At 37.5% G+C, this 13,380-nt stretch overlaps 1 protein-coding gene across 1 annotated transcript; it reads left to right on the forward strand.

Annotated features, from left to right (window-relative positions):
• Positions 1-1,328: 1,328 nt before the first annotated feature.
• Positions 1,329-8,557, forward strand: LOC143880996 (ribonucleoside-diphosphate reductase large subunit-like). Its single transcript, XM_077383973.1, has 17 exons — positions 1,329-2,116; positions 2,221-2,282; positions 2,369-2,456; positions 3,332-3,595; positions 3,702-3,942; positions 4,076-4,152; positions 5,084-5,254; positions 5,335-5,427; positions 5,523-5,672; positions 5,764-5,850; positions 5,967-6,131; positions 6,254-6,373; positions 7,149-7,351; positions 7,448-7,597; positions 7,695-7,842; positions 7,971-8,054; positions 8,226-8,557. The coding sequence occupies exons 1-17, from the start codon at positions 1,889-1,891 to the stop codon at positions 8,322-8,324; spliced, it is 2,430 nt and encodes an 809-aa protein (XP_077240088.1). The 5' UTR covers positions 1,329-1,888; the 3' UTR covers positions 8,325-8,557.
• Positions 8,558-13,380: the final 4,823 nt, after the last annotated feature.

Consider the following 13,380-nt stretch of genomic DNA (forward strand, 5'->3'; position numbering starts at 1 on the left):
AACATATTTAATGGATAATACATCGTTTACATATAGGCCTATACATCCCATTCAAGATTACTAATAAGATAATTAGGTTTTCTGACGTATCACTACTTACGCATGGTACTAACTTATTTGGGCTCCATTAATACCATTTAGTCACGTGCGTGATGGAAAGCCTTAGTAAGGGCCCCTTTAGATATTATGGGTGGCACCTTGGGATCATTTCGCTGCTCGATCTCTTATGAACGAGATAGTAAGAAGAGTAAGGTTGTACACGTTTGAATGAATGATACAAACATTTTAGAGTCATTGTCTAAAATTAGGGCTATAGATATAATAAAATAACTATGACTTGATCAATTTATCATCCTGAGACATGTATGCGATTTGGTTATGGAGTTGGAAGGTGTTAGACACAAACTCTAATGGATTCTTACCAATTGGTCTCTACTGGGATTTTTAGATTTTATTTATTAAATTGATAATGCTGACCGAGAATATCTAGACACATGATAGTTAACTTGATGCATTCAAAGAATCTCCTCAATTTCACCACGAACGAAAATATTTGCTATTATCGTCACCTTTGTATCTCTGACCAGACTTTAAATTATATGTTTGGATAATTCTATCTCCATACGAACAACCTTTTTTTTCAGGAACTAAATATTATTCTTTTTGTATCATATCCGATTATTGGGTAATTATTGCACGTCTGCTCACGTGACATTCTTGTCCCCACCTTATAACATCCAAGCTAAAAATTCACAAAAAAGTGGAATTTGCTTGAAATTTCTTAGGAATGGTCTCTCTCTCTCTTCCCTGTCCTTTTCTTCTCTCTGTGTTGATAATGACACTTCTACTTATTTGCCTATTCTTCGAGTCTATGCCACACAACTAAACACTGCTCGTCACTATTCTCTGAGGTGATTCTAGGAAAGCATAAAGGAGGGGACATTGATGCCATGTCACAAGACATGCAATTTTTACCTTCGAAACTTGTCTAATAGTCTTCAGGGTTTTCGATTCTACACCGGTAACTAAGCACCATAAAGTTGAAGAAAAGTGCATTTTTTGCTTGAGAAATCATTGAGAATGCCAGGCATATGGCAACCAAATAGAGGATATGGATCTAAATCGTGTTCGACAGATCCAACCGCTATGCCCAAATAGAATCAAATTCAGGTTGTAAACTCCAATTCATTGGACCGTCTGAGTCCAATGACATGGTAATTCCACTTCTGAAAAAGCTCGATTATTTGAAAGAATAAAAATTTCTTCCTTCATAACATTTCCCCAACTCATAAAAGAAAAAAATAAAAATAAAATAAAATTCCCCCTAACCAAACTTTTGAAAAAACCTAGGATGATCCAATGGGCCTGCCCCTTTTACACGAATTGAACAAGTTTTTGAATCCAGCATATCCAATTGGATCCAAACCCAATGATCCTATGAAATGATCAAGTCATATCCAAATATTAGTGTGCCAAGTTTAACAATTCAAAATTGTAAACGGTGGCCCACCAAACCGCCCACCCAATTACTAAACCCATGTGCCCTCCTACGCTCCAAGGAGGCTTCTTAGCAAAGTTTCACATGAAACGTCCAGGGCAAGCCCCACAGGCATAGAAATAAGAGGGAGATTCAAATCTGGCGCGGGAAACTTTGAAAACCTAACCCTAGCCCTAGAGAGGGAAACAAAACAAAAAATAATAAATCCCCAACCAAATTCAAAACCGTTATATAAACACCATATTCCTCTCCTTTATTCCCCCCACACATTTCTGTCTCTCCTTTCAGTCCCTCTCCGTATACCACCTGTTCGACGAAATTCCTCACTCACCCCTGCAAAAACCCTAATTCCAAAACCCTAATTCACTTATTTCTCTATATCAGATCGAGATGTATGTAATTAAGAGAGATGGGCGGCGGGAATCGGTGCATTTTGATAAGATCACGGCCCGGCTAAAGAAGCTTAGCTATGGCCTCAGCATTGAACACTGTGATCCTGTTCTTGTTTCTCAGAAGGTCTGTGCCGGGGTTTATAAGGGTGTCACAACGAGCCAACTTGATGAATTGGCGGCCGAGACTGCTGCCGCCATGACAACAAATCATCCGGATTACGCCTCTGTGAGTATCATTATTTATTTTTTCTTAATTTCTCTCATGATCTCTAGATTGATATCTGGAAATTAAGGTTTGTACTGAATTGTTTGGTTATGTTTTCTTATTAGCTTGCGGCGAGGATTGTTGTTTCAAATCTGCATAAGAATACGAAGAAGTCATTTTCCGAGACGTATGTTTATTATATGTTTTTTTTTTAATAGTTGGGTTAATTTTATTATTTGAAAAAATGATCTGATTATTTTTTGGGTGGCTCAGGATTAAAGAGATGTATAATCATTATAATGAAAGATCAGGATTGAAGGCTTCTTTAGTTGCTGATGATGTTTATGAGATAATCATGAAGGTAGCATCATCCCCTATGCAAAATGTTTGTATCATGGGACGACTTAAATTAGCTTAGAAAAATTAATTCCAGACTGAATAAGTATATTGCTAGCTTGCCTACTGTGAAACTTAGGCCCGATTTTGTTTACAGGGCTTTTCTGGAAAAGTTTGGAATTTTTTTTCTAGAATTTCTTATTTTTTCCATTGTCTGATTACATATGAAAAAAGTAATTTAAACCACGTCAGTTCAATTTTTATCAAAGTAAGACCTTTAATTTATGACGCTATTCCTTTAAATAATCCACAAGCATGTAATTTCCCTCTAAATTTTGCTAACGAAAAAAAATTCCTATGAAAATAATTTCTGCAAGAAATATTTTTCCTGTAATCTAATCAGGGTCTCAGAGAATGATTGAGGAGATCAGTGGATTGTGGCGGAAAGTTTGAATAATTAAATTACAGATAGATTTGGGATTTATCCTTGGATGGTTTCCCCTTTCAATGTTTGTACCAGTTCATGATATTATACCTTAGATTGATATTGGGAATCAATGGATTAGTTGTATTGCTTTGTTGAGTTTTGTCATTGTGGGGTTTCTAAGTATTCTGTTTTGGTTTATATCTTGGTATGACTTAAATTAGTTTGGAAAAATTAATTCCACTGTGAACAAGTATTGCTAGCTTATCTACTGTGAAACTCAAAGAAAGATCAATTGATTGTGGCAAAAAATTAAATTACAGAGAGAGTTGGGATTTACCCTTGGATGATTTTCCCTTTCAATGTCTGTACCATTATACCATAGCTTGATATAAAGAATCAAGGAATGCGTTGTATTGCTCTGTTGAGGTTTGTCAACATGGGGTTTCTAAGTAATCTGCTTTTTTCCGTTTCAGAATGCTGCCCTTCTGGACAGTGAAATCATCTATGACAGAGACTTTGACTATGATTACTTTGGTTTCAAAACTCTAGAGAGATCCTACCTTTTGAAGGTTTCAGGGAGAGTTGTAGAAAGGCCTCAACATATGTTGATGAGGGTTGCTGTTGGAATTCATAAGGATGATATAGAATCTGTTCTTAAAACATACCATTTGATGTCACAACGCTGGTTCACCCATGCATCACCTACTCTTTTCAATGCTGGGACACCGAAACCACAGGTGCCGTCTGTTAGATTCGTTTTAATTCTGATTTCTTAGTAACTTTTTTATAGGTTATTTGTCTTTTTTTTTTCTTTACTTATTCTTGTTTCATGTGGGTTTCCAGTTGAGTAGCTGCTTCCTTATTTGCATGAAAGATGATAGCATTGAGGGAATATATGATACTTTGAAGGAATGTGCTGTAATTAGCAAATGTGCGGGAGGAATTGGTGTTTCTGTTCATAACATTCGTGCAACTAATAGTTATATTCGTGGTACAAATGGGACTTCCAACGGCATTGTTCCAATGCTACGGGTGTTCAATGATACTGCTCGTTATGTTGATCAAGGGGGAGGCAAGAGAAAAGGTAATTTGGTTGCGTTTGAATGTTTAATTTCTTTTATGGCATTGCTGCAAGCTGCTTTATTTTTGTGCTTTGCTTGTGTGATATAGTTTATCTAGGGATTTCCAGTTGAGACTGCAGTTTTTGTTGCTTGTAGGTGCATTTGCTGTGTATTTGGAGCCTTGGCATGCTGATATTTTTGAGTTCCTAGATCTCAGAAAGAACCATGGGAAGGTAGGGCTTCTGACTTTTAATCTAGAACTATGTTAAAGTGATTCTCTTGCGTTTTTTGTTCATATAGATTCTAGTAAACGGTTTTTTTTTGTATAATTTCTTGGGTTACCATTTCTAATACTATTTTTTAAGGTACATCATGTGTTTCTAAGTTCAGTTTCTCAATTCTAAGACCCATGTTTATTTACAACTGTTCTAGTACATTGTTTGGCTCTAAGTAGTCATTTGGATGCAAATTTCCTTTGATTTTTTTAATCAATGGGAAAATCAAATGGCATTTCTGTTTTTTTGTCATCTTATAGATACTGAACTAACACACACACATGTCAAGGAGAGGATTTTGCTTCTATGGGCATATCCCTTCCTGACATGTTGAGTGCAAGTATTGGTGAACGAGAGCTCTGATGTTTGTAATGGGAGGGCCATCACATTCTCTCACAATTACACATGCAAATGTCACTGCTGACTTCTTAGCTGAAGGATCTCTTAGGTGTTCTTTGTTGTTTCCTGCTATCATTATTTTTATTATTTCAAAGAAATATGACCTGACACTCCACTCCAGGTGCTTCATTACGTTTTGCTACTGTCATTGCATGCTTGTGATTTTGTCAAGTTCTAGTTGCTGGGGATTTCATTTACCTCCCCTGGGTCCTACAAAAAATATTCACAATTAAATAAGTTGCATCTTCAGTTTGAAATACTTAAGCATGCATTCTAGTAATGTGTATCAATTCGATACTTGTATTTATTTTTTCATTGACTTGTCTGCCAATTTGGTCTCCTAATAGTACATATCCATACCTGACATTGTTCCTTTTTATGGCATGACCTCCTCATTCAATGCCCCTTTATGTTCTGATGGATTTTTTTTGAAGTAATTCAAAAGTTATGAGCTTGCATAACAATACCTTACTTTGTTGCACTCTTACAGGAAGAACACAGAGCACGTGATCTATTTTATGCCCTTTGGGTTCCTGACCTTTTCATGAAAAGGGTCAATGGTAATGGAGAATGGTCCTTATTTTGCCCTAATGAAGCCCCAGGTTTGGCTGATTGTTGGGGTGAGGATTATGAACGGCTTTACACCCAATATGAAAGAGAGGTAAACTTAGTCACCACTTTAAATTTTGGATGTTTGGCTGTTTTCAATGTGGATCTTGATTCCTTCATTTGATGACTCAGGGCAAGGCAAAGAAGGTGGTTTCGGCACAAAACCTTTGGTTTGAAATTCTTAAATCCCAGATAGAAACCGGCACACCATATATGCTTTTCAAGGTATTTTACTAACATCTACTAATGGAAATAACAATATCTCATTAACCATTAGAATACACTGGGTCTGCTCTTTTGACCTTGATTTGTGTATTCAGGATGCTTGCAATAGGAAAAGCAACCAGCAGAATCTGGGTACTATCAAGTCTTCTAACTTGTGTACTGAAATTATTGAGTTCACAAGTCCTACAGAAACTGCTGTTTGTAATTTGGCTTCAATTGCTTTGCCACGATATGTCAGAGAGAAGGTAGGTCCCATGGATCTTATGCATCAGTTTGCCCGCCTTTATTTTATCCCCTAATACGTGGTGGTTTGATCACTACTTTTGTTTAATGTAGGACATTCCTATAGAGTCACAGCCATCCAAGCTGGCTGGAAGTAGAGGCTCTAAGAACCGATATTTTGATTTTGACAAGCTAGCAGAGGTTTGATCAATCTCTTGTTTTTTCATCAGAGGACATGCTTTTTATTATTTTGACGACATGAAATTGGTTTTTTTTTTTCATATATATATATTTTTTTGCATTTATGGTTGTGACAGGTTACTGCCATTGTCACCTCCAACCTCAACAAAATAATTGATGTCAATTACTACCCTGTTGAAACTGCAAGGAGGTCAAATTTGCGGCACCGGCCAATCGGTATTGGTGTGCAGGGTCTTGCAGATACTTTCATCTTACTTGGCATGCCATTTGATTCACCAGAGGTCAATGCTTGTTTCCAATATGTTCCATTGGATTTTTCTGTTATAATTTATTTAGCTTTCGGTATGTGTCCCACTAGGGCTTAGTGCATTTATGTACCTGATCATTTTGTTGTTGTATACAGGCCCAACAACTGAACAAAGATATATTTGAGACTATCTACTACTATGCTTTGAAAGCCTCTTCTGAACTTGCTGTAAAGGAAGGGCCTTATGAGACATATAATGGGAGTCCTGTAAGCAAGGTGTGTTGATAAACTTAATTTTAGGAATGCTGATTTTCTTCACGGGCTATTGTCAAATTCTTATTGTTGAGAATGTTTACTTATTGCTTTACATTGGCTGTGCTCACCTTGTGTGTTTGTGCATGTATGTTTTTTATTTTTATTACTTGAATGTATTTCAATATACTTTATTGGAGCTGTAAAGTATCTTAGAAAACAGCCTTGGGAAGGACATGACTGCATGGCTGCATGCCTTTCCTTAATTACATGTTAGCATTGCCATTGCTATCCTATTGGCAATGAGTTATTGTCTGAAGTTGGTTCTGTTGGTTGTGCTCGAGGAACTCATGCATATATGTTTTCAGAATGTAAATGAACTTCAATTCCCCAGCTCCTCATTAGTTCATATTCTAATTAGCTCCAAAATTGGATTTTGTGTTTTCTTTTCCTTTTCATCTTTTAGTGTTTTCTTTGTATAGCTTACCCTCACTGATTAGTATTTAAGATAACGGTATTGATTTTGGAGTTGAAAAGTTATTTTATAATAAATATATAAGTGCAGAAAAAATGTAAATATATATTATATCAGACAAATTTAATCATTAAAGAAAAGATTAGATCTATGTGTTTATAAGAACGCTGAAACACTGAGCAAAAAGGTACTTTGCGCTGATCGCAATTTGGTGTGCCTTACATGCATATCATGCCAATTTCAAAGCATTATCTGAAATGAATGTGAGCAGGGTTTGCATCTTGATCTAAATATTCTTATTTAGTTGGTCATTGCGACGTGCAGGGAATTTTTCAACCTGACATGTGGGGTGTAACACCATCTGATCATTGGGATTGGACTGCTCTGAGGGAAATGGTTTCTAAGAATGGAGTGAGGAACTCTCTTCTCGTAGCTCCTATGCCCACTGCTTCTACCAGCCAGATTCTTGGGAATAATGAGTGCTTTGAGCCATACACCTCGAATATCTACAGTCGTAGAGTTCTAAGGTTGGCCCTTCTTTTTCCATAGATAAATGGTAATACAGGCTTTCAAAGTGCAGTCACTTTTATTTATTACATATCTAATGTGCCTTCATTTTCCAGTGGTGAGTTTGTTGTGGTGAACAAACATCTTCTTCATGACTTAACTGAGATGGGTCTCTGGTCTCCCGCACTTAAGAACAAGATAATTTATGAAAATGGTTCAGTTCTCAATACCCCAGAAGTTCCAGATGATCTTAAAGCTATCTACAAGTAAATAAATATACTTATAATTCCTCAAAATCTAGACAATTCTCACCTCTTCCTTTTGTATGAGAATAAAAATTTGATGTCTATATAACAACAACAGGACTGTGTGGGAGATCAAACAAAGGACACTTGTAGACATGGCTGTTGACCGTGGGTGCTATATAGATCAGAGTCAAAGCCTGAATATCCACATGGACCAACCCAATTTTGGAAAACTTACTTCCTTGCACTTTTATGCTTGGAACAAGGTATGTTACCATTTTAACTCTTGGTGCTTCTGAGATTTGGCATTCACTTTTATCAGTTGTCCTCCAAAATTTATGGGTGCAATTTGTTCTTTTCTTGAAACATCAAACATTGTTTTGCTATATTTAAGGGTTTGAAAACTGGGATGTATTATCTTCGATCACGTGCTGCGGCAGATGCAATCAAATTCACTGTGGATACATCCATTCTTAAGGTGAAATGATTGATCAATGCGTCTTACTGTCTGTTTTTTATTTTGGTATTAAGTAGCGTCATTCTGAATGTGAAATGATTGATCAATGTTGCTTACTGTCTTCTTTTATCTTGGTCTTTTTAAGTCTCATTTTACTTACTGATATAATGGATCTTTGAAAATAAAACTCAGGAAAAGGCTAAGCCAGAGGATGATGATGTTGAAGCCAAAATGGCACAAGTAGTTTGTTCCCTGGAAAGCCGAGAAGAGTGTATGGCTTGTGGAAGCTAAATAGTTCTTTGATGATTGCGGATGAGAATGCAACTCGGCTGAGCTTTAACCATGTAATTATTCAAATGCTCGTCCTTAAGGTGGAATAGTTATGGCTTTCTGGTAAGCCTCTTGAAAGAAATGAATGCAGAAGACTAATGTGATGATGTAATTTGTATAAAGGATTCCTACTTTGCAATGCTAAAAGTGTTTGCTTTTAATGTGTATGACACCTCCATGTCTATTGCTTGTGATTGAGCTTCTGTAACTGTTTGTAGTTTATTAGAGCTGTTTGCTTTTGTTTTAGGCTTCTGTCCAGAGAACAAAGATCATTAGTTTTTTTTGTCTCATGTTGCATCAAAAGAAGTTTATGAGATTTTCACCTCATACGGCTCCTCGTGCAATTCTTTCTAATTAGATCATTTTCCTCGTTCGAGAATCTCCTCCCTTCTTCCACTCCGTCTAAATATGATAGGGATATTGAGTGTTGGATTTGGCAAATCTCAATAAGAAAAGATTCGTGGATTTGCCCAGATATTTTTATCAATTCTCAAGTTTTAATTTTCTTACAGTTAAAGTATAAAAAAGAATAAATAACACCTTCTCCAACAGCTTAAGCTTTTGGAGTAACTGGTAGTTTGACATGAGTTCAAACCTCCTTGATTTCAAAAATCTACATGCAATGGTCAACCCAAAAGTGGGGCCACATGTGCCACGTGTAAGCCAACCCAAAGAAAGAGGGACCACACGTGAGGGAGAGTGTTAAAGTATAAAAAGAATAAATAATGCTTTCATATAGATAGGGTGACACTCTGTGAGCAGAGCTTTTGGAGTAACTTGTAGTTTGACACTTTTCCCACAGAGTTATACACAAGAGGAAATATGAGGAAATGGTTTGTGAGCAGCTGCTCTCACAAACATGTTTGGATGATCCACATCATTCATTTGATAGGCCCTCATATAGATAGGGTGTGCCCAAAAAATCAGCTCCATAGGATCATCCCAACCCTACGATTTGCGGAGTTAAAAATGGATTCACAAATTTGTCCATATTTTGCCTCTTCAGTTTGAAGGGTTAGGATGATCCCATGGAGCTGATTTTTTGGGCACACCCTATCTATATGAGGGCCTATCAAATGAATGCTTTGGATCATCCAAATAATGCGGCCCTCCTATGTTTATGAGCTCTGCTCAAATAAGATTTATCTGAGCAGCTCAGCATTTCCTCTAATAACAAATAATATATTAAGAATTTTTAGGTTAAGTAAATACAATGTTTTATTTCCAATGTGAAAAACTGTCATGTGCCTAATTGACTCTAACACAAGTAAACAAAGAAAAAGTGAGAAGAGGAAAAGAGAGGTCAATTTGAGGCAACTAGACCTAAAGTGAGAAGAGGGAAAGAGAGGCTAATTTGAGGCAACTAGATCTCCTAGAGGTTCAATTCCAGAGGGACCATAACTCTCATGAAGAGACACAAAATTATAGGGGAATGATAATACCTCCCCCACCCCCCAACGGATAAAATCCTCCCCTTTAACATTATTCGTCAAGTTTTAAACGCAAAGAAAAATGTTAAAGGGGTGAATTTATCCTCAAGCAGTGAACCATTCTCACATAAACCGTAGAGAGGGGGTGGGGGGATTTTATCCGTTTAAGGGGGTGAAAATATCATTTCCCAAATTATTTTGTTTTGGAAGAAAATCTGGATGCCAATTTTCTATTAATAACTTACTTCAAATATAATAGAAATCCACATTCATATGTAACTTTTCCTAATTCCTATTTCAAACTGAAATCCAAATCCTACACCTACAAGTGGATAGGTCCCACTTTATCTTCCTTTATCAAAAGAAATCCAATAAACACTCTCTATCCCTTCCTACTCGGATAAGCATTGTAACATCCTACTTGGACCAATTGGAAAGTTGTAGCAGTAGTCTTTAGAAAAATACACATCAAAGAGAATTAAAAGTGTCGCGACGAATCTTGAAGTATTGGAATCTAATATGTGACCAACATGGAAATCCGTGAAATATAACTTCTATCACTTCAGGATATAGATGGAGCAAACATGATTTCCTATAAAGATTGTCTTCTCAAATATTTTGCCCTTCTGAAATTACAAACTGCTGCAAATTGAAGTCCTACTTGCTGAATGTTCACTGTATCTGAAAAGTCTTGGCCTGCTGTATATTTACGAATTTTTGTAATTGAGTTCGACAGTAGACTTAATGCGGAGACTTGAGAGTCCATTGCATGCGTTGCTTTTTTTTTTGGATTTTATCCAGTCAATGCTTTGTTGGTATGTGGATGTTTAAAGTTGAACAAGTTGCATCTTGTTTTGGCCTTCATGTTCTGAAGGCAAAGCATGAGAGGATGGGAGCCCTTGAAAGAAATATCATCTCTATCAGTTTCTCAATTATTGGAAGATAAACTACCAAGTTTGGAAAAAAACAAAATATTGAGTTGACAAGCTTTTAACTGGGTCAGTTTGGTGCTTATGTGGGCCAATGTAAAGATGCAACTCTTCTATGCTATGAGCCTATGAGCCTATGATTCAGGATCACTTTGGTTTGACTAAACTTAGTTCTTAAATTGTAAATACGATTATCTTAACTTAGGCCCCATTTGGTTTGGACTTTGGATTATGAGAACTGATTGTGAATCCAAAGACTCAAATTATGTTTAATTTTGAGACCAATAATCAGTTTTCAACTCACACTCTGTTATCAAAATCCAACATCTCTTTTCACTTGATCAAACCATCTCTTTTCCTTGTATCTTTGTGACATTTTTATGTTTGAATTTGGGTTCATTTGACTCTAGGAACTTTTGTATCCTACCTTTATCTAAACCCTACATGGGCTATTGGGATTTGCTAGGGACCATTGCAGATGGAATTTCGCAGACCGTCTGTTGCATGAGAGAGCAACCACGTAGGCTCAGATTTTGTCTTATTCACTTGATTCATCTGAGATGGCTGCTCTCTCATGCAACAGTCGGTCCTCCAAATGCTTTTTGCGATGGTCCTAGCAAATACCTGGGCTATTTGGTTTGAGGATAGTAAGCCTTGGTAAGCGCAACTTTAGTTCAGAGCAACTAGGGTTTTTATTTTTTATTTTTTGGCCGGTGTAACTGTGTAAGTGGGATAACGGGGTTCTAGGCTATACCCATGTGTAATTTTAAAGCCTTTTTATTTAAATTTTAGTAAGTTAGAATCGTATAAACATTTTGTTAGTAATTGTGAAAATACAGAGAGAGAGAAGTGAGTGTGACACTTCGAGGGGAGTGGGAGAGATTTTAGGGATTTCCCACCCCCCTATATAATCCCTCTAATATTTCTCTAAGATAGATTCTCCTCTAATGCTTTTTCTCCTCAATTTTCATCTATCTCTCTTCCAAAAATAACAATAAGTTTTCCCTAGTAAAACCCCCGCATTTTGTTCTTGGTTTTCAACATTTTATCATTTTGTATTTTGTATTATTTCGAAGGACTGATTCCTTGTATGAAAGTGACCCAATGGATTGTTGTATCTTAGGAGATGAACACTGGCGAACCCAGTGCAAAGGGAGGTGTATCGTCTCTAAGGACGGCGCCAGGAATTTACACTTTGTTGTGTGTGCGTGTGTGTGTGTGTGTGGGGGGGGGGGGGGGGGGGGGGGGGGGCTTACTAAATTTCTGCATCCAACGTTCATGAACGCCGATAAATATAAACCGGCGCTAAGGGTGTCAATTTTGGCTCGGGCTCGGAAGCTCGCTCGAGCTCGGCTCGAATCCTTAACGAGCCGAGCCGAGCCCGAGTTAGGCCAGGCTCAGCTCGGCTCGGCTCGTTAAGAATTTAATATATTTAAATATATATTATATATTAATATATACACTAAAAGGGTTGTCTAGGGAGTGAAAGGGGGAGGCAAAATATGTCACTTCTTTTTTGGAACCCCATTTGTTACTTGGACCACCCCCCTAGTGTAAAAAGAGTAGTAAAAAAGCACTAGATAGGGCTGTCCAGGGAAGATGAGCGGTGTAAAATTAATATAATTTGAGCTCGATAAGGCTCGCGAGCCTGGCCAAGCCTGACCGAGCCGAGCCGAGCCTGGTTCGAGCCCGAGCCGAGCTTTTGAGCTTAACGAGCCGAGCCGAGCCTGGCCAAGCTCGGCTCGTTTACACCCCTAACCGGCGCATCTTCTTCCTTTTAGCGGTGTTCGTGAACGCCTGTAAAACCTTTTTTTTTGTTGTAGTGATAAAAGGGATTTTGCAAGTCATTGGAGGGCGTGGCCACCCCCATGTTATATGTCCCTGCCCCCGGAGGGCGCTTACTAAATTTCTGTAAGGCGTATTACTGGCATTCATGAACGCCGATAAATATAAACCGACGCATCTTCTTCCTTTTAGCGGCGTTCGTGAACGCCGATGAAACCTTTTTTTGTTGTTGTTGTAATGATAAGAGGGATTTTGCAAGTCATTGGAGGGTGTGGCCACCCCCACGTTATATGTCCATGCCTCTGGAGGGCGCTTACTAAATTTCTGTAATAATTTCTGCAAGGCGTATTACCAGCATTCATGAACGCCGATAAATATAAACTGACGCATCTTCTTCCTTTTAGCGGCGTTCGTGAACGCCGGTAAAACCTTTTTTTGTTGTTGTAATGATAAGAGGGATTTTGCAAGTCATTGGAGGGCGTGGCCACCCCCACATTATATGTCCCTGCCTTGGAGGGCGTTATTTCCGTCGTGCCTTGATCCTAAACACAAGCTATATCTTGACTTTTCTAATGAATGATTTTTATTAGTTTAGTTTATTTTTATTAAATATACAATAATTAATATCAACAGAAAAATTCCTAATGATTTTTGACAAATCTCTAGCAGTGCTCTCATCAGCGAACCCTTTAAAATTTGAAGGCTGTTTGCAAAATGTAAACCATTTATGTAAGAAAAAGCATGGGCACCATATCATGACACGTGCTCAAGAGTACAAGGAAGCGAGGACAAATCCCCATAAGATGCAAAAAAAAAAAAAAAAAAAAAAACACTGAAAAGATGGCAAAAATGATTCGTCCTTTTCACAACCTT

Source organism: Tasmannia lanceolata, unplaced genomic scaffold (assembly GCF_043159265.1).
Source record: "Tasmannia lanceolata isolate RefF3 unplaced genomic scaffold, GAP_Taslan_0.1 ptg000007l, whole genome shotgun sequence".
In the NCBI taxonomy this organism is placed as follows: Eukaryota; Viridiplantae; Streptophyta; class Magnoliopsida; order Canellales; family Winteraceae; genus Tasmannia; species Tasmannia lanceolata.

Coding starts and splice junctions, on each gene's coding strand:
- LOC143880996 (XM_077383973.1), top strand. CDS start 1,889: ATGTATGTAATTAAGAGAGATGGGCGGCGGGAATCGGTGCATTTTGAT. Junction 4,153..5,083: donor TCAGAAAGAACCATGGGAAG/GTAGGGCTTCTG, acceptor GCACTCTTACAG/GAAGAACACAGAGCACGTGA. Junction 7,352..7,447: donor TACAGTCGTAGAGTTCTAAG/GTTGGCCCTTCT, acceptor TTCATTTTCCAG/TGGTGAGTTTGTTGTGGTGA.